This window comes from Callithrix jacchus, chromosome X (genome assembly GCF_049354715.1).
Source record: "Callithrix jacchus isolate 240 chromosome X, calJac240_pri, whole genome shotgun sequence".
Taxonomy (NCBI): Eukaryota; Metazoa; Chordata; class Mammalia; order Primates; family Cebidae; genus Callithrix; species Callithrix jacchus.
This window is the reverse complement of record NC_133524.1, coordinates 65734543-65756744: the sequence shown is the minus strand read 5'-3', so window position 1 is coordinate 65756744 and position 22202 is coordinate 65734543. Positions and strand designations below refer to the sequence as shown.

The window sequence follows — 22202 nt, the reverse complement described above, 5'->3', positions numbered from 1 at the left end:
AAAGGGGGCTGAAGCCAGGGAGCCAAGTAGTCTAGCTCAGAGGATCCCATGCCACTAAGATCCACTGGCTTGAAATTCTCACTGCCAGCATAGCAGTCTGAAGTCGAACTGGGACACCTGAGCTTGGTGCGGGGAGTAGCATCCACCGTTACTGAGGCTTGAGTAGGCAGTATTCCCCTCACTGGGTAAACAAAGCCTGGAAGTTTGAACTAGGCAGAGCCCACCACAGCTCAGCAAAGCTGCTCTAGCCAGACTGCTTCACTAGATTCCTCCTCTCCAGACAGGGCATCTCTGAAAGAAAGGCAGCAGCTCCCATCTCCCTAGGACAGAGCACCTGGAGGAAGGGGCAGATGAGGGCGCAGCTTCAGCAGACTTAAACGTTCCTGCCTGCCAGCTCTGAATAGAGCAGTGGATCTCCCAGCATAGCAATCGAGCTCTGCTAAGGGACAGACTGCCTCAAGTGGGTCTCTGACCCCAGTGCCTCCTGACTGGGAGACACCTCCCAGCAGGGGTTGACAGACACCTCATACAGGAGAGCTCTGGCTGGTATCTGGCAGGTGCCCCTCTGAGATAAAGCTTCCAGAGGAAGAAGCAGGCAGCACTCTTTGCTGTTCTGCAGCCTCTGCTGGTGATACCCAGGCAAACAGGGTCTGGAGTGGACCTCCAGCAAACTCCAGCAGACCTGAAGAAGAGGGGCCTAACTGTTAGAAAGAAAACTAACAAATAGAAAGAAGCATCAACATCAACAGAAAGGATGTCCACACAGAAACACCATCCGAAAGTCACTGACAGCAAAGACCAAATGTAGATAAATCCACGAAGATAAGGAAAAGCCAGTGTAAAAAGGCTGAAAATTCCAAAACCCAGACACCTCTTATCCTCCAAAGGATCACAACTCCTCACCAGCAAGGGAACAAAACTGGATGGAGAATAAGTTTGATGAAGTGACAGAAGTAGACTTCAGAAGGTGAGTAATAATAAACTCCTCTGAGCTAAAGGAGCATGTTTTAACTCAATGCAAGGAAGCTAAGAACGTTGAAAAAAGGTTAGAGGAATTGCTAACTAGAATAACCAGTTTAGAGAAGAACATAAATGACCTGATGGAGCTGAAAACACAGCACGAGAACTTTGTGAAGCATACACAAGTATCAAGCTAAATTGATCAAGTGGAAGAAAGGGTATCAGAGATTGAAGACCAACTTAATGAAATAAAGCAGGAAGACAAGATTAGAGAAAAAAAAGAACGAAAAGGAACGAACAAAGCCTCCAAGAAATATGGGACTATGTGAAAAGACCAAACCTACCATTGATTGGTGTACCTGAAAATGACAGGGAGAAATGGAACCAAGCTGGAAAACACTCTTCAGGATATTATACAGGAGAACGTCCCAAACCTAGAGAGACAGACCAACATTCATATTCAGGAAATACAAAGAACACCACAATGATACTCCTCAAGAAGAGCAACCCCAAGACAACTTCACCAAGTGAAACCCAAGTCAGATTCACCAAGGCTGAAATGAAGGAAAAAATATTAAGGGCAGCCAGAGAGAAAGGTTGGATTATCCACAAAAGGAAGCCCATCAGACTAACAGTGGATCTCTCAGCAGAATCTCTACAAGCCAGAATTCAACATTCCTTAAAAAAAGAATTTTCAACCCAGAACTTCATATCCAGCCAAACTAAGCTTCACAAGCAAAGGAGAAATAAAATCCTTTACAGACAAGTAAATGCTGAGAGATTTTGTCACCACCAGGCCTACCTTACAAGAGCTACTGAAGGAAGTATTAAATATGGAAAGGAAAAACTGGTACCAGCCACTGCAAAAACACAAATTGTAAAGACCATCAATACCATGAAGAAAGTGCATCAACTAATGGGCAAAATAACCAGCATCATAATGACAGGATTGAATTCACACATAGTAGTATTAACCTTAAATATAAACAGGCTAAATGCCCCAATTAAAAGACACAGAATAGCAAATTGCATAAAGAGTCAAGACCCATCAGTGTGCTGTATTCAGGAGACTCATCTCACATGCAACCCATCAGTGTGCTGTATTCAGAAGACCCATCTCACATGCAAAGACACACATAGGCTCAAAATAAAGGGATGGAGGAAGATTTACCAAGCAAATGGAGAGCAAAAAAAAAAAAAGCAGGAGTTGCAATCCTAGTCTCTGATAAAAGGGACTTTAAACCAACAAAGATCAAAAGAGACAGAGAAGGGCATTACGTAATGGTAAAAGGATCAATGCAACAAGAAGACCTAACGATCCTAAATATATATGCATCCATTGCAGGTGCACCCAGATACATAAAGCAAATTCTTAACCTACAGAGAGACTAAGACTCCCACACAATAACATTGGGAGACTTTAACACTCCACTGTCAATATTAAACAGATCAATGAGACAGAAAATTAACAAGGATATCCAGAACTTGAACTCAGATCTGGACCAAGCAAACCTAATAGACATTTACAGAACTCTCCACCCCAAATCCACAGAATATACATTCTTCTCAGCACTATATCACACCTACTCTAAATTGACCACATAATTGGTAGTAAATCACTCCTCAGCAAACGCAAAAGAACAGAAATCATAACAAAGTCTCTCAGACCACAGTGCAATCAAATTAAAACTCAGGATTAAGAAACTCACTCAAAACTGCACAACTACATGGAAACTGAACAATCTGCTCCTGAATGACTATTGGGTAAATAACGAAATGAAGGCAGAAATAAATAAGTTCTTTGAAACCAATGAAAACAAAGACACAACATACCAGAATCTCTGGGACACAGCTAAAGCAGTGTTTAGAGGGAAATTTATAGCACTAAATGCCCACAGGAGAAAGCAGGAAAGAGCTAAACTCAACACCCTAACATCACAATTAAAAGACCTAAAGAAGCAAGTGCAAACAAATTCAAAAGCTAGCAGAAGACAAGAAATAACTAAGATCAGAGGAGAACTGAAGGAGATAGAGACATGAAAAGCCCTTCAAAAAAATCAACGAATCCAGGAGCTGGTTTTTTGAAAAGACCAACAAAATAGATAGACCACTAGCCAAACTATCAGACATCAGAGAATACTATAAACACCTCTAGGGGCTTTACCCATGGGTAAAGTACCCAAGCTTAATATACAATCTTTGGCATATTAATTCTGGCTCTCACAAATCTTTATTGGATTACTTTTTAGCTTTCAACCATGTTCCAGAGCAATAAGATGTTACTACTTAAAAATATTAAGCAGTCAGTCTATCCATTAAAGCAGAAAGTGAACACTTCTAAATTTAAGCTGGAATTTTAAGAGAACGTCAGGAATGTAAAAACAATGAGCATACAGCATTCATTATCATTGCTATAGGCCCTTCCTAGTCTTTAGAAAAATATTCTACTGAAGCAGAAAAGTGCTATATAATGATACTTACAATCTACACTAGAAAGTGGTATAGTATAATTCTTAAGGATTCATGACTGCCTGGTTTGCAATTTCACTCCCTTACTCACTAGTAATGCAATCTAGGGCAAGGTGCTCAACCTCTCTGTAACTGTTCTTCACCTATAAAATGGAACTAAAAATAGTATTTCTCTATTAGAGTTGCTGTGAGAACTAAACAGGATAATATATGTAAAGCACTTAAACAGTGCCTGGCCTTTGATAAGCAATCTGTAAATGTTATTTTTATTTTAATTAGTTGGTCAGGAAAACATCAAAATCATTTCACAGTCACCTAATGCCTTGTATATGTCAGGACTGGGCTAAATGCAGTGTAATCTACTTTCCCTAAGTGGATTTTTTTTAAGAAAAAAGATATGACTGAGGGAGGACTCAAGATGGCGCTGTGAGAACAACCCAGGATTGGAGCTCTTCTCGTTGAATCCGCAAACGGTGAGTCAGAGCGGCATTTCCAGACTGATCTTTGTTGCCCACAGAACGGGGAAACTCCCAAGTATAAAAAAGACACGGGACGCCAGGCAGTAGGTCTGCCTGGCGAAGCCGGCAGCCGGGGCGGCGGCGGCCGGCCCTACCCAGCAATCCCCACAGGGCGCGCTTGTCTGGGGGCCCTGTTGAACCGGCAACCTGAGACTTGAGAGGGCTGGACTTGAAACTGAACGAGACTTGGACACTAGGCCAGCCCAGGGGATTGCAGGGATTGGGATACCCAGTGGGACCAACAAAACCGCGATTTCAAACTATCCCAAGCAGACGGTCCGAGACGCTCTGTGGGGGAGGGGCGTCCACCACTACCGAGGCAACCCGCCCCAACTGAGATACACGCCCACTGCTGATGCAGCCAGCCGTTGCCGAGGCAACCCGCCCCAACTGAGATACACGCCCACTGCTGACGCAGCCAGCCGTTGCCGAGGCAACCCGCCCCAACTGAGATACACGCCCATTGCTGACGCAGCCAGCCATTGCCGAGGAAACCCGTCCCTACTGAGATACACGCCCACTGCTGACGCAGCCTGCCGTTGCTGAGGCAACACGCTACAACGAAGAGACTCCGCCGCAGGGCGTAGCGGAGACCACAGCAGAGCCGGCAGGAACAGCGCGAATCACACAACAGCAGGGCGGAGCCTCGGCAGCCAAACAGTGGCTAGTCTGCCTTCTAGCTGGGCAGGACACCTGATCGGACATCCAAAAATAAAGCCCAAACCCCTCAACACAGAGTATTTGAGAAAAAAAAAAAAAAAAAAGGGTTTTTTAATGAGCTCTGTTGCAGCAGAATAAAACATAGCAGCCTAACAGCCCTGAAAGAACAACAGAGTGCACAGCTCAGCAATTAAACCCCTATAGAGTACAAACTGTCTCCTCAAGCAGCTCCCTGACCCCTCTATATCCAAAAGACTGACATTAGGCAGGCATCATCCTGGGACAAAGAGAGCAGAAAAAGAAACTGGTAGCATCCCTCGCTGTGCCACAGCTACTAGAGGTGCACCCCAGACAAGCAGGGTCTGGAGTGGACCTCAGCAGTCATACAGAGAAGGGGCTAGACTGGTAGAAGGAAAACCAAGCAACAGAAATACTTCATCATCAACATTCTGGGTGTCCACTCAGAGACCCAAACGAAAAGTCAGCAACTACGCAGACGACCAGCGGACAAATCCACAAAGATGGGAAGAAACCAGCGCAAAAAGGAGGAAAACACCCGAAACCAGAACACCTCGCCTCCTAGAAAGGACCAAAACTCCTCACCAGCAAGGGAGCAAAGCTGGACGGAGAATGACTGTGACGAAATGACGGAATCAGACTTCAGAAGATGGATAATGAGAAACTTTTGTGAGCTAAAAGATCATGTATTAAATCAATGCAAAGAAACTAAGAACCTTGAAAAAAGATTTGAAAAAAGATTCGAGGAAATGATAACAAGAATGGATACCTTAGAGAGGAATATGAATGAATTAAAGGAGCTGAAAAACACAATACGAGAACTTCGCGAAGCAAACACAAGTTTCAATAGCCGAATTGACCAAGCAGAAGAAAGAATATCTGAAGTCGAAGACCAACTCAATGAAATAAAACGAGAAACCAAGATCAGAGAAAAAAGCGCAAAAAGGAATGAACAAAGTCTCCAAGAAATGTGGGACTATGTGAAAAGACCTAACCTACGTTTGATAGGTGTACCAGAAGGGGACGAAGAGAATGAATCCAAGCTAGAAAATACTCTTCAGGACATCATCCAGGAAAATTTCCCCCACCTAGCAAGACAAGCCAACACTCAATTGCAGGAAATACAGAGAACACCACAAAGATATTCCACAAGAAGAGCAACCCCAAGGCACATAATCGTCAGATTCAACAGGGTTGAAATAAAGGAGAGAATACTAAGGGCAGCCAGGGAGAAAGGTCGGGTCACCCAAAAAGGGAAGCCCATCAGACTCACAGCAGATCTCTCGGCAGAAACACTACAAGCCAGAAGAGAGTGGGGGCCAATATTCAACATCCTTAAAGAAAAGAACTTTCAACCCAGAATTTCATATCCAGCCAAACTGAGCTTCAGAAGTGAAGGAAGAATAAAATCCTTTGCGAACAAGCAAGTACTCAGAGATTTTGTCACCAACAGGCCTGCTTTACAAGAGCTCCTAAAACAGGCACTACACATAGAAAGGATCAATCAGTACCAGCCATTCCAAAATCACACTGAAAGCTAAAGAGCTTCAACATAATGAAGAAGCTACAACAACTAACAGGCAAAACAGCCACTTAGCATCAAAATGGCAGTATCAAATTCACACATAACAATATTAACCCTAAATGTAAATGGACTAAATGCACCAATCAAAAGACACAGACTGGCAAATTGGATAAAAATCCAAAACCCATCAGTGTGCTGTATCCAGGAAACCCATCTCACATGCAAGGATACACAAAGGCTCAAAATAAAGGGATGGAGGAAGATTTACCAAGCTAATGGAAAGCAAAAAAAAGCAGGAGTTGCAATTCTCATCTCTGATAAAATAGACCTTAAAGCAACAAAGATCAAAAGAGACAAAGAAGGCCATTACATAATGGTAAAAGGATCGATACAACAAGAAGAGCTAACGATCCTAAACATATATGGACCCAACACAGGAGCACCCAGATACATAAGGCAAGTGCTTAATGACTTACAAAAGGACTTAGACTCCCACACAATAATAGTGGGAGACTTTAACACTCCACTGTCAATACTAGACAGATCAACCAGACAGAAAATCAACAAGGATATCCAGGGCTTGAACGCAGACCTGGAGCAAGCAAACCTGGTGGACATTTACAGAACTCTCCACCCCAAATCCACAGAATACACATTCTTCTCAGCACCACATCACACCTACTCAAAAATTGACCACATAATTGGAAGTAAAGCACTGCTCAACAAATGCAAAACAACTGAAATCATAACAAACAGCCTCTCAGACCATAGTGCAATCAAGTTAGAACTCAGAATTCAGAAATCGACCCAGAACCGCACAGCTTCATGGAAACTGAACAACTGGCTCTTGAATGTTGACTGGGTAAACAACGAAATGAAGGCAGAAATAAAGAAGTTCTTCGAAACCAATGAGAATGAAGACACAACATGCCAGAACCTCTGGGACACATTTAAAGCAGTCTCTACAGGAAAGTATATAGCAATAAGTGCCCATATGAGGAGAATGGAGAGATCCAAAATTGACACCCTATCGTCAAAATTGAAAGAGCTAGAGGAGCAAGATCAAAAAAACTCAAAACCCAGCAGAAGAGAAGAAATTACTAAGATCAGAGCTGAGCTGAAGGAGATTGAGACACGAAAAACCCTTCAAAAAATCAATAAATCCAAGAGCTGGTTTTTTGAAAAGATCAACAAAATAGACAGACCACTAGCCAGATTGATTAAAAATAAAAGAGAGAACAACCAAATACATGCAATAAAAAATGATAAAGGGGAAATCACCACAGATTCCACAGAAATTCAAACCATCATCAGAGAATATTACAAACAACTCTATGCGCATAAACTAGTAAACCTGGAAGAAATGGATAAATTCTGGACTCCTGTGTCCTCCCAAGCCTAAACCAGGAGGAAGCTGAAACTATGAATAGACCAATAACAAGGTCTGAAGTCGAGGCAGCAATTAAGAGCCTACCACACAAAAAAAGCCCAGGTCCAGACGGGTTCACAGCCGAATTCTACCAGACACACAAGGAGGAGCTGGTACCATTCCTTCTAAAACTATTTCAAACAATCCAAAAAGAGGGAATCCTTCCCAAATCATCTTATGAGACCAACATCATCCTGATACCAAAACCCGGCAGAGACCCAACGAGAAAAGAAAACTTCAGGCCAATATCCATGATGAACATAGATGCAAAAATCTTCAATAAAATATTGGCAAGCCGATTGCAACAGCAAATCAAAAAACTTATTCATCATGATCAAGTAGGATTCATCCCGGGGATGCAAGGCTGGTTCAACATACGCAAGTCTATCAACGTAATTCACCACATAAACAGAACCAAAAACAAAAACCACATGATTATCTCAATTGACGCAGAGAAGGCATTTGACAAAATTCAACAGCCCTTTATGCTAAAAACCCTCAATAAACTCGGTATCGATGGAACGTATCTCAAAGTAATAAAAGCTATTTATGACAAACCAACAGCCAATATCATACTGAATGGGCAAAAACTGGAAGCATTCCCTTTGAAATCTGGCACTAGACAAGGATGCCCTCTCTCACCACTCCTATTCAATATAGTACTGGAAGTTCTAGCCAGAGCAATCAGGCAAGAAAAAGAAATAAAGGGTATTCAAATAGGAAAGGTGGAAGCCAAATTGTCTCTATTTGCAGACGACATGATAGTATACCTAGAAGACCCCATCGCCTCAGCCCAAAAACTCCTGAAACTGATAAACAACTTCAGCAAAGTCTCAGGATATAAAATCAATGTGCAAAAATCACAAGCATTCGTCTACACCAATAACAGACTTAAAGAAAGCCAAATCAAGAGCGAACTGCCATTCGCAATTGCTACAAAAAGAATAAAATACCTTGGAATACAACTCACAAGGAACGTAAGGGACCTCTTCAAGGAGAACTACAAACCACTGCTCAACGAAATCAGAGAGGACACAAACAGATGGAGAAACATTCCATGTTCATGGTTAGGAAGAATTAATATTGTGAAAATGGCTATACTGCCCAAAGTAATTTACAGAATCAACGCTATCCCCATCAAGCTACCATTGACTTTCTTCACAGAACTGGAAAAAACCACCATGAACTTCATATGGAACCAAAAGAGAGCCCGCATAGCCAAGTCAATTCTAAGCAAAAAGAACACAGCGGGGGGCATCACACTACCGGATTTCAAACTATACTACAAGGCTACAGTAATCAAAACAGCATGGTACTGGTACCGAAACAGAGATATAGACCAATGGAACAAAACAGAGGCACCGGAGGCAACACAACATACATACAACTATACAATCTTTGATAAACCTGACAAAAACAAGCAATGGGGCAAGGATTCCATGTTTAACAAATGGTGTTGGGAAAACTGTCTAGCCATGTGCAGAAAGCAGAAACTGGACCCCTTCCTGACACCTTACACTAAAATTAACTCCAGATGGATTAAAGACTTAAACATAAGACCTGGCACGATAAAAACCCTAGAAGGAAATCTAGGCAAAACTATCCAGGACATAGGAGTAGGCAAGGACTTCATGAACAAAACACCAAAAGCATTGGCAACAAAAGCCAAAATAGACAAATGGGACCTAATCAAACTCCACAGCTTCTGCACGGCAAAAGAAACAGTCACTAGAGTGGATCGGCAACCAACAGAATGGGAAAAAATTTTCGCAGTCTACCCATCTGACAAAGGGCTGATATCCAGAATTTACAAAGAACTCAAGCAGATTTACAGGAAAAAAACAAACAAGCCCATTCAAAAGTGGGCAAAGGATATGAACAGATACTTTACGAAAGAAGACATATATGAGGCCAACAATCATATGAAAAAATGCTCATCGTCACTGGTCATCAGAGAGATGCAAATCAAAACCACATTGAGATACCATCTCACGCCAGTTAGAATGGCGATCATTAAAAAATCTGGAGACAACAGATGCTGGAGAGGATGTGGAGAAAAAGGAACACTTTTACACTGTTGGTGGGAGTGTAAATTAGTTCAACCATTGTGGAAGACAGTGTGGCGATTCCTCAAGGCCTTAGAAATAGAAATTCCATTTGACCCAGCAATCCCATTACTGGGTATATATCCAAAAGACTATAAATCGTTCTACTATAAGGACACATGTACACGAATGTTCATTGCAGCACTGTTTACAATAGCAAAGACCTGGAATCAACCCAAATGCCCATTGATAATAGACTGGATTGGAAAAATGTGGCACATATACACCATGGAATATTATGCAGCAATCAGAAATGATGAGTTCGTGTCGTTTGTAGGGACATGGATGAATCTGGAGAACATCATCCTCAGCAAACTGACACAAGAACAGAAAATGAAACACTGCATATTCTCACTCATAGGTGGGTGATGAAAAATGAGAACACATGGACACAGAAAGGGGAGTACTAAACACTGGGGTCTATTGGGGGGAAAAGGGGAGGGCCAGTGGGAGGGGGAGGTGGGGAGGGATAGCCTGGGGAGAAATGCCAAATGTGGGTGAAGGGGAGAAGAAAAGCAAAGCACACTGCCATGTGTGTACCTATGCAACTGTCTTGCATGCTCTGCTCATGTACCCGAAAACCTAAAATCCAATAAAAAATTTAAAAAAAAAAAAAAAAAAAAAAAGATATGACTCTCCACATCTTCTAAGTCCAGATATCCACCTCAGATAAGATAGACAGCATCCCCATCAATGCCTACCTAGGGAAGAGGGGTCTATGGATAATACTGGCAAGAATCATATCATTCACATCTAACTTTGGAGTTACACTGCTCCTCATCTGGTCTTCATCTTTAAATCATGTTTTTGTCTGTTCTACTATTGTAGAAATAAGCACATACTTACCAACTATAGACCAGGCAAACATCACAATCACCACAAAAAGCCGAACCATGAAGTTTACAGGTCCTGGTCCAGCCAAAAGTACCAGCCGGCAAATCAGCATTGCTACTGTCAAGGGAAGTATACAGTAACCCAACACACAGAGGCTCTGAAAAAAAGATCTTAAAAACAAAATACATTCATAAAGATCATAAATACAGCTGATGGGTGTTATGACACAGCTTATTACACACATTTCTCTATACAATGGACTGTTGCCTCCTTCTTAGTATATAACATCTATATCCTAACATTAATTATTAAGTACATGCTTTTGGACGGGTGCTGTGAGTAGCTCACACCTGTAATCAGGAGTTCGAGACCAGCCTGGTCAACATGGTAAAACCCCATGTCTACTAAAAATATAAAAAAATTAGCCAGGCATTGTGGCGGGCACCTGTGATTCCAGCTACTCAGGAGGCTAAGGCAAGAAAATCACTTGAACCCAGGAGGTGGAGGTTGCAGTGAACTGAGCTCGTGCCACTGCACTCCAGCCTGGGTGACAGAGTAAGACTCCATCTCAAAAAAAAAAAAAAAAGTACATGCTTTAATTTTCTTTCCCCATAGTCTCCTTCCTCTCTAACCCCTTAAGAGTCAATCATTTAACACCAGATGATCTGCTCTAATTCCTAGAGATATGTTTCTCTGAACCTCTAAGACAGTGGTCCTTAATCCTTTCTAGTGTATAGACCTATTATACTTGAGAATTTGTTGAAGGCTATGGACCACTTGCCCCCTAAAATGTACATACTCTTCTAACACAAGAAAATCTACCTATGATTTCAGGGCCTGGAGAGAGCATGTGAAGCTTATCAAAGGACCTCGGATTATTTAAGATTATTTAACTCAACAAGGTTATCCCTGTCCAGTGGTAGTGGTTTTAAGAGCACTTCTCTTTGGCCCTTATTTGATTTTTCTTTTAAAAAAATATTAGGCCAGGCATGGTGGCTCATGTCTGTAATCCCGGCATTTTGGTAGGCCAAGGTGGGAGGATCACCTGAGTCCAGGAGTTCAAGACCAGCCTAGGTAGTACAGTGAGACCCCGTCTCTACAAAAAAAAAATTTTTTTTAATTAGCCAGGCATAGTAGCATATGCCTGTAGTCCCAGCTACTCGGGATGCTGGGGCAGGAGGATCCCAGCTACTTGGGATGCTAAGATTGAGAGGTAGAGGCTGTAGTAAGCCATGATTACACCAATGCACTCCAGCCTGGGTGACAGAGTGAGATCCTGTCTCAAAAAAAAAATTCTAACTAGCTTGTCCTCCTTAATCTAAGATATATTACCTGCAAAGGAGAAAAAAAGAGTGCATTTTAATAATACTCACATGTTCCCTCCAAGAAGTTTTGAGTTGAGGGTGATGGTAACTGCACCAAACCAGACTATGACAAACACCTCTGCAAAATGGGGCCCTCCATCTTTTTCACTATCTGCAGGGTCTCTTTGCAGCATTCTGAGAAAAGGAAACAGCATAAGAATTGCTTAATCTTTTACTCACAGCAACAAAGTTAAGGCATAGGTTCTCAAACTCTGATTCAGATTGCCGTGCTACACCTCACCTGAAGATCTATAATATGCAGATTGTGCTAAAAGAGAAATGGCACAAGTATTTGCAAGGCCGCCTTACTGCAAATTCCAAATGCCTCAGGACTACAAGGGGTGCTCCATTTGACCTTGCTGAAATGTTTAAATGGATTACTTGAAGGCCTTTTTTGTTTAAGCAGTGGTTATAAACTGAAGGGTCAAATGTGGCTTACAGATATGAGCTTTTGGGCTTATATAATCTTTAAGATGATTTGGATTTAAGTTGACATTATTTTATTTCACATAAGAATATGAATTTCTGGATTTTCTTGAAAAAAAAAAATTATACTTTCTAACACTGAGCCAGCATTCCAACACTGCAGCAATCAAATATAGCTGACATAGGTGCAAGGGGCTTACAGTCACCATATCACTACTACATGCCTTTAGGTTACTTCTCTAGCCTTTAGACACATCTGAACTTATAATTCTTAAAGGTTTCAGTTGAGATATTTAAAAATGGAAATAGGCCAGGTATGGTTGCTCAGTCTACAATCTCAGCACTTTGGGAGGCCAAGGCAGGCAGATCACTTGAGGCCAGGAGATTGAGACCAGCCTGAGCAACATGACAAAACCCCCGTCTCTACAAAAAATAAAAAATTAGTTGGCCATGGTGGTGCACACCTATAGTCCTAGCTACTAGGAAGGCTAAGCTGGGAGAATTGCTTGAGCCTAGGAGGTTGAGGCTGCAGTGAGCTGTAATCATACCACTGATTCAGCCTGGGTAACCGAATGAGACTCTACCTAAAAACAAAATAAAAATAATAAATAAAAATGAAAGCAGTCTATAAACCTATTTAGTTGTTGATTTTTAAAAAATCAAAACATACAGATTATTACTAAAGGGTTTTGCTTTGGAACGGAGTAGTTGAACAGCCACTTAAATATCCTTTGTCTAAGAATTTTACAGATGTAAACAGTTTTGAATATTTGCACTTAGTGTTAATAGCAAGAAAAATAATAACTGTAAGCTCACAACCTCTTCTTATTAAGCAGTATAGAGAAGTCACACTGTAAGTCTTTCTTGCCCTGCTATGCTGCTTAGCAGTATGCACAGGCTTTTTTATTCTATGCTATGCATATTCCATTCCAAGTCCTGACAACCAGACGCAAAGAATGTGCCAGCACTCATCACTTGTTGTCTGGAATCCCTATTGCTTCAGCATGGTATGAAGGAAAGAATATTAACTAGCCTGGAAGGCAAGAGACCCAGAAACTGATCCTAGTTCTGTCACTAGATATGTCACTTGATGTCCTGGGACTCCAGTTTTCTATGCAACCAAGTGGGGTTAAACTACATAATCTATAAGATTAATCTTTCAAAACTATATATATATATATATATATATATATATATATATATATGCTTGGGACTTCTAATATAAACCCCCTCCATCAAGGCATTAGGCTGCTTCCCTTGACATGGTTATTAAAAGCATAAGAAATAACACTCTACATTATTACCTAAATTAATATATGCTCAATTTAAATTTAAAAAATTAAGAAGTCAGCAAGAAACTTAGTGAATTTAGAACCATAAAGGGTTAAACCTGGAAAGGATCCTTAACCATCTCCCTTTACAGATATGGAAGAGGAGAGCTGGAGTGACCAGGTGGGAAGAGAAGTGTAATGAACCGTAGAGGTACAGATTAGGTAGTGAGGAAACCTGAGGTTGAATCTCAGGTCTTCCACTGATTATGTGCTCTTAGTTAAATCCTCAACCTTTTTGAATCGAAGCTTGTTCGTCAAAAAAGAAAAAAAAAAAGAAAAAGAAAGAAAATAATTTTAATTATTGCTATAAGGTTAAAATAAGAGAAAGTATTTAAAAGTTTTCTGCAAACCGGGAAAAATTATACAAACATTAATTATTAGTAACCCAAAGTCACATAGTTATCTGATAGCAGAGTCAAAATGCGCACTCAGAACTGAATTCCAGGGCAGTATTTTTTTCCACTCTATGAATGGTTATATTCCTCTCTCTAGTGTAACCTTCCTCTCCTTCCTCTGTCCTCTTCCTTTCCATACAATGTGTATGGAAAAGTACAACACTCTGAAACATGATCTTGCTTTTAACTCTACTACTTCTATTCTAATTTATTCTCATTCTCATTCTTCTTTTTAGTAAGAGTTACAGAGAATTATGTTTGCAAAGCGTGCTTAAGCCTATACTTAATTCACTTAGTTTAATAATGGGGAAGAACAAGAAAGTAAATGAATAAATAAATGTTTGTAGAACAGACATGGCTAAAACAGACTAAAATACCATTGATTAAGGAAGGTGAGCCTAATTTCATCATTTTTTAATTGATTTGGAAAGTGACTTTCGAGGCTTAAATACCTGAGGAGTACAACATGTCATACAAGTCCTAAATGAAATATTCAATCAAGATCCCCCACAATTTTGAAAATCCACAAAAAAGTCTACTCTAGCTCAAATGATAAAGAAAGAAAATGCAAGTACTTACAATGCGAGTGTCACACAAAGGATCAAAGGGCCCCACAAATCCCCTACAAGACAGAAGCACAGGTAGTATTTTCTATCTTTATTCCAATAGCTACCTCTTGCACTCCTGGAATTCTGACATCAAGGCTCTCTTTGTTTGCTGAAGACTTCCTACCTCTGCTCTCCCACTACCTGCCCTCCCTGTCCCCTAATCCTGAATGCACTTCTTCGCATAGACTTTAAGTTTTGTTTGCTTCATATCCCACAAACCACACTTTCATTCTCCCCATCTACTAAGCCACATACTACCATGCTATAATTAAAGACCAATGGACAGTCAGAAGACCTAGGTTCCCTACCCGACACTCAGAAAAAAAAGACTACAGCCAAGGAACTTTACCGGTCAGAGACTGCATTAGACAAGGCAAATATAATCACACTCAGTTCACAAATACAAAAAATGAAGCTGAAAAGGAAATGACTTGCTCAACTTTATCTGTGGAGGTGGGACCAGAACCTAGGGCTTCCGATTCTGGTTTTTGTTGTTGTTGTTTTGAGATGGAGTTTCCCTCTTGTCGCCCAGGCTGGAGTGCAATGGTGCAATCTCGGCTTATAGCATCCTCTGCCTCCAGGTTCAAGTGAGTCTCCTGCTTCAGCCTTCCAAGTAGCTGAGATTACAGGCACTCGCCACCATGCCCGGCTAATTTTTCAGTTTTAGTAGAGACAGGGTTTCACCATGTTGGCCAGGATGGTCTCGAACTCCTGACATCAGATGATCTGCCCACCGTGGCCTCCCAAAGTGCTGGAATTGCAGGCGTGAGCCACCGCATCTGGCCTGATTCCTTTTTATTTTTTTTAATGTTTTTGAGACAAGGTCTCACTGTTGCCAGTGGTATGATCATGGATCACTGCAGCCTCAACCTCCCAGGCTCAGGTGATCCTCCTACCTCAGCCTCCTGAGTAGCTGGGAACTAAAGGTACATGCCACCACACCCAACTAATTTTTGTAGTTTTTGTAAAGATGCAGTTTTGCCATGTTGCCCAAGGCTGGTCTCAAACTTCTGGCCTCAAGGGATTCACCGGCCTCAGACTCCCAAAGTGCTGAGATTACAGGCATAAGCCACCACACCCTGCCTGGTCTTTTGATTCTCAGACCAAAACTTGCCGTCTGTCACACTGCTTCCATTTTATAATGAGTATATTGAATTAATATAGAGTTGCTGTTCTTCTAGGTAAAAAACAGCCCACTATGGGTAATTCACAAGGTTAAACTTTAATAAATAACATATGAAAGCTTTCTGAAAACTGAAAAAGGCTCTGTAGGCTCTACCAACATCAGGTCTAGCAAACATGGTCCTCAATCAAAGGCTGCAGGCTAGGTACAGTGGCTCACGCCTGTAATCCTAGCACTTTGGAAGGCCGAGGCAGGCGGATCGCCTAAGCTCAGGAGTTTGAGACCAGCCTGGGCAACATGATAAAACTCTGTCTTTACTAATATACAAAATATTCGCTGGGCATGGTGGTACGTGCCTGTAATCCCAGCTACTCGGGAGGCTGAGGCATGGGAATTGCTTGAAACTGGGTAGCAGAGGTTGCAGTGAGCCAAGATCACGCCACTGGCACTCTAGCCTGAGTGACAGAGCAAGATTCTGTCTCAAAAAAAAGAAAAAGAAAAGCTGCTGAGTGATTTGCCCTGTAATCCCAGCACTTTGGGAAGCTGAGGCAGGAAGATCACTTGAGGTCAGGAGTTCGAGACCAGCCTGGCTAACATGGTAAAACCCCGTCTCTACTAAAAATATAAAAAAAATTAGCCAGGCATGGTGGTACATGCCTGTAATCTCAGCTACTTGGGAGGCTGAAGCAGGAGAATCGCTTGAACCCAGGAGGCAGAGGTTGCACTGAGCCAAGATCACACCAACTACACTCCAGCCTGGGTGACAGAGCAAGACTCCATCTCAAAAAAACAAAAAAAGCTACTGAGTGATTTGTATGCCAACAGTTTAGTAGCACACAGCTTAGAACACAATTACCTTCCTCAACTCATTCCAAAAAGGCACATATCCCACCCACATCTAACTTTAACTTCACATGTATATAACCTTACCCAAGAGAGGTATGCAAATTTATATACTTAATAGTGTTTATTTTTAATTATATAAGTTAATTTTGACACCATTGTGGAAAGTTTAGAAAAGATGTAAAAAAACCATAATCCTACCACTTCTAATAAAACTGCTGCTTATTTCATTAATTTTTTTTAACTTCTCAACTTAAAAACTGAATTCAAGTATACAGTCATGTGCCACATAATGACATTTCGGTCAATGATAGTGGTCCCATAAAATCATAATGGAGCTGAAAAATTTCTATCACCTAATGACATCTAGTATAACACATTACTCACAAGTCTGTGGTAATGTTGGTATAAACAAACCTAGTATGTAGCCAGTCATATAAAAATATAGCACAGTTATGTACACTACATAATACTGTACTTGATAATGATAAAAAATGACTAGGTTACTGTGGTTTATTTATTATACTATACTTTTCATTGTTACATTGGAGTATACTTTTACTAAAAAAAAAAAAACGTTCAGCCTGGGTAACATAGGGAAACTCTGTCTCAAAAAAATAATTTTTTTTTGTAGAGACAGAGTTTCTCTCTTGTCACCAAAGCTGGAGTGCAATGGCACAATGTTGGCTCACTGTAACCTCCACCTCCCAGGTTGAAGTGATTCTCCTGCCTCAGCCTCCGGAGTAGCTGGGACTATAGGCGCTTGCCAACAGGGTCAGCCAATTTTTGTATTTTTAATAGAGACAGGGTTTCACTATGTTGGCCAGGCTGGTCTGGAACTCCTGACCTCAGGTGATCCACCCACCTTGGCCTGACGAAGTGCTGGGATTAGAAGTGTGAGCCACCGTGCCTGGCCAAATTTTTTTTTTTAATTAGCTGGGCACAGTGGCACAGGCTCTGGGCATGGGAGGCTAGGGTGGGAGAATGGCTTGAGCCCAGGAGTTTGAGGCCGTAGTAAGGTAGAATCACGCCCCTGCACTCCAGCCTGAGTGACAAGAGCAAGATCCTGTCTCTAAAAAAAAAAAAAAAGTTAACCATAACACAGTCTCAGGCAAATCCTTTGGGAGATATTCCAGAAGGCATTGTTATCATCGAAGATGGCAGTTTCATGTGTGTTAATGCTCCAGAAGACCTTCCAATAGGACAGATAGAGAGGTGGAAGACAATTGTACTGATGATCTAATCCTGACCCTGTGAAGGCCTAGACCAATGTTTGTACTTTTGTCTTGGTTTTTAACAAAAAGTTGAAAAAATTAAACATTGGCTGGGCACAGTGGCTCTTGCCTATAATCCAGCAATTTGGGAGGCTGAGGTGGGCAGATTGCTTGAGGCCAGGAGTTTGAGACAAGCCTGGCAACACAAGGAGACCCCTATCTCTATAAAATATTTAAAAACTAGTAAGGCATAGTGGTGCATGCCTGCAGTCCCAGCTACTCGGGAGACTGCGGCAGAAGCACTGCTTAAGCCCAGGAGTTTGAGGCTGCAGTGAGCTATGATTATGCCACTGCATTTCAGCCTGGTTAACAGAGTGAGAACCTGTCTGTTTTGACAGAACTCTAATAAAGAAAGCAGTCATCAGACTAAATGATGGGCTTGAAAATGGAACTGTCAATAAAGGTACTATTAATTTGTTAATTGTTTATGGGTATTTACTATTATAGTAATTTAACACCTATTCTTGGAGTTGTGACTCTTGCCTGTAATCCCAGCACTCTGGGAGGCCGAGGCAGGTGGATCACTTCAGGTCAGGAGTTCGAGACCAGCCTAGCAGTTATGGCAAAACCCTGTCTCTACTAAAAATAAAAAAAATTGGCAGGGTGTGGTGGCAGGCACCTGTAATCCCAGCTATTCTGGAGGCTGCAGCAGAAGAATCGTTTGAACCCTGGAGGCAAAGGTTGCAGTAAACTGACATTGTGCCATTGCACTCCAGCCTCGGCAACAGAGCGAGACTCCATGTCAAAAAACTAACAAACAAAAATTTAAACATTTGTCTTTCCTTGGAGATCATTAATTCTTTAAATGTCAGCAGCTTCCAGGAATATTATGTAATATATGTAGTATATATAAATATTATGTATTAACAGCTTCCAGAAATGTATTTAGTAGTAACCATTACAGCATTTTAAACATTTATATATTTTATTTGTTGAGATAGGTCTCACTCTGTCACTCAGGCTAGGGTGCAGTGACGCAGTCACGGCTCACTATAGCCTTGATCTTGGCTCAAGCAATCCTCCCACTTCAGCCACCCAAGTAGCTAGGAATACAGGCATGCACTACCAGACCTGACTAATTTTTTTTATTTTTAGTAAAAATGAGGTCTCACCCTGTTGCCCAGGCTGGTCTCAAACTCCTGAGATCAAACAATCCTCCTGCCTCGGTCTCCCAAAATGCTGGCATTACAGGTATGAGCCACCATGCCTGGCCAGTATACATTTATTGATGAGGACAATATAATAAGCAAAATCTTTCAATCTCTGAGATTCCAATCTAAATTTTTAATTTCTGCCTGTAATCCTAGCACTTTGGGAAGCCAAGGCGGGTGGATTACCTAAGGTCAAGAGTTGAAGACCAGCCTGGCCAACATGGTGAAACCCCTGTCTGTCTCTACCAAAAATACAAAAAAATTAGCCAGGCGTGGTGGCAGGTGCCTTTCATCCCAGCTACTCAGGAGGCTGAGGCATGAGAACTGCTTGAACCCAGGTGGTGGAGGTTGCCATGAGCAGAGATTGCACCACTGCTCTCTGGCCTGGGAGTCAGAGTGAGACTGTCTCAAAATAAAATAAAACCAAATTTTAATTTCTGCCAGTAGTTTGATTTACATATCCATTTACATATTCTTTAATCCTGCAAAATGATGTCAGTTTTATTACCACAGAGCCTTTGCCTTATAAAGTACTTATGATAAGGTACAGTGAGATAGATAAAGTAAACCCTTAAAAACCTCATATACTTACAATCTCTCAAAAGAGTATTACTTTTCCTTGGGTACAAAACATGCATGAATTTTTTCCCAACAGCTTTTAGATCACGCATCTGAAAAATAGAAACAACTTGTTGTATTGTGATGACCAAGGTTGTCAGCAGCCTTACTTAATTTGCTAAAATTTCTTTCATTTCAATCTCCTGGGAACTCTTCATTGAATCTTCCAGATAATTCCAGTCCAATTCCTGCACTACACAAACAAAGCAGAGAGGTAGGGCATGCTTTTTCTATTAACTCCTTAAGCCAACTTTTAATACTTTTCCACATCTGTTTTGATCTGTTCTGTTTTGATGTTGAAAAATTCATAAAGGAGAAACACAGCCCTCAGAATAGGCTGCTTAAAGAAACTAAAACAACTGCACTACAAAAAGCTGCTCTACACAAAATATAGTATGTAACATTCAGTTCGTAGAAGATGAGGTCCCAAGGACCAATTAACCTGCTCTCTAGCTATCATATTCTTTGAAATATATAAAATAAATTTCCAATATCCCCAATTTAATTGGTAAATGACTCTTAGAAGCCAGATACAAAAAAAATCAAGAAACTGGAGGAAGGGTTCAGTAATACAAACACAACCTCTTAAAGTACCACTGAGCTAATTCTGCTTTAGTTTTTTTCACCTAGAGTTTTATCCATCTTATTAAACACTTTGTAAACATAATTTTTAATAGTTGTTTAGCATCCCACTACAAAGATGTAACATAATTTACTTAACTAATACCTCATCTGTTGTTCATTTATTTCTAGCTTCCCCTATTACAAAGAATGCTATAATAAACATCTTTGTATATTGATATTTTTATGTTGAAAATTTCTGTTTTATTTTTGAAAACTTTCCTTATACTATATTTGGAGGAGTATGATAATATAATGATTTTAAAAGATTTGGACATTTTAAGATTCTTTTTGGTTTTTTTTGAGAATGAGTCTCGCTCTGTCACCCAGGCTGGAGTGCAGTGGCACGATCTTGACTCACTGCAACCTTCACCTCCTGGGTTCAAGCAATTTTCCTGCCTCAGTCTTCCGAGTAGCTTGGATTACAGACACATGCCACCATGTCTGGCCAATTTTTATATTTTTAGTATTTTAGTAGAGATGGAGTGTCACCATGTTGGCCAGGCTGGTCTCGAACTCCTGAGCTCAGGTGATCCGACTGCCTCGGCCTCTCAAAGTGCTGAGATTATAGGCGCGAGCCACCACGCGTAGCTAAGATTCTTAATATGTGTTATAACCAAACTGCTCTCCAAAAAAGCTGCAACAAATTATTCTCTAGGATAAAATATTAAACTTCAGTATATAAAATATATTCAAAATCAGTAAACCAAATGAAAATATTGCAAAGTACTATTAGTTACTTAGTCCCATGATACTGAACAGGAGTTCTTTCAAGTAGTCTAACTTACAATGGTATTGTGAACAGATTCGTTTAATGTGGAGCTGTCAAATTCCCGGATGCGAGATCTTATAGGAATGGTGATTTCTCCTTCTACTGGAATGTCTTGTGAGATGGTTATATCTGAAAGGCCTGCAAACTGAGAAGAGTCAGGGGAAAAAAAGTAAGCCTGTAATAAACTGCAGCATTCCTCATATATATCATCATTTCCTAGAGAGTAGGGACCATGTATTTTGCAGGGTTTTACAAAGGAAAGGAGGTGTTAGCTCAACAGACGTTAAGCAATGCAGTTAACTATAATTCTCAAATTTATTTCTTTAAAGATGAAACATAATGAAAAAACAAAAGTAAATGTCATACAGACCTTCTTGCCTATCAACATTTAGCATAAAATCTTCACATGGCACAAGCTAGTAAGACTGAGATAATAATTATAAAGTTATTAAAAAGTGACCTTTTAGCAATCATTCTTAGAACGGCCACATTTCTGTTCTGCTCCCTAGCAGGCGCTAGTGGCCTCTGCTGGCTACAAAAGAGCATTACATGAACCATAAAGGCAACTGGGAGGAACAGGGAAATGGCAAACACACCTTGATTACACTCTTTACAGGTTACCTGGCAATCACAGAGCAAATAAAATTTTCAAAGTGAATAAAGAATGTGAACTTTTAAATTCATGCTCATCTGCCAAATTTTATTACAACTGAAACTCGAATCTACAAATTCCTAAGAAAATAGAGGCAATGTCTCCTCATACAGTTTTTGGCCCAGTAGGCACAATTTTTTGTGGGCAACAGTTGCAGATAAATGAAACACAAGACAGTATACTGACATTTTAGAAAGAATGAAAATGTTCAAAAAACTTGTAAACTCCAGTTTACTGCTGGAGGAAGGGCTAGAGCTTAGAAAGAGACTCACCAGACATGGTGGCTCACGCCTATACTCCCTCCTTAGGGAGGCTGAGGTGGACAAATCACCTAAGGTCGGGAGTTCGACACCAGCCTGACCAACATGGAGAAACCCTATCTCTATTTAAAATACAAAATTAGCCAGGCATGGTGGTGCATGCATGCTTGTAATCCTAGCTACTCAGGCGGCTGAGACAGGATAATCACTTGAAACTGGGAGGCAGAGGTTGTGGTGAGCCGAGAT

The 22202-nt window shown here is 40.9% G+C and overlaps 1 protein-coding gene across 1 annotated transcript in view; it reads right to left on the bottom strand.

Moving 5' to 3' along the window:
• Window positions 1–22202, bottom strand: part of YIPF6 (Yip1 domain family member 6) — a 41586-nt gene that overhangs the window by 6836 nt on the left and 12548 nt on the right. Inside the window, exons 2-6 of the mRNA XM_002762955.7 lie at window positions 21061–21189; window positions 19626–19704; window positions 14614–14656; window positions 11892–12017; window positions 10531–10688 (exon numbers count right to left, since the gene is read on the bottom strand). Of these exons, the coding sequence (XP_002763001.1) occupies window positions 10531–10688; window positions 11892–12017; window positions 14614–14656; window positions 19626–19704; window positions 21061–21189 (535 nt within the window). The remainder of the gene's footprint in view (window positions 1–10530; window positions 10689–11891; window positions 12018–14613; window positions 14657–19625; window positions 19705–21060; window positions 21190–22202) is intronic.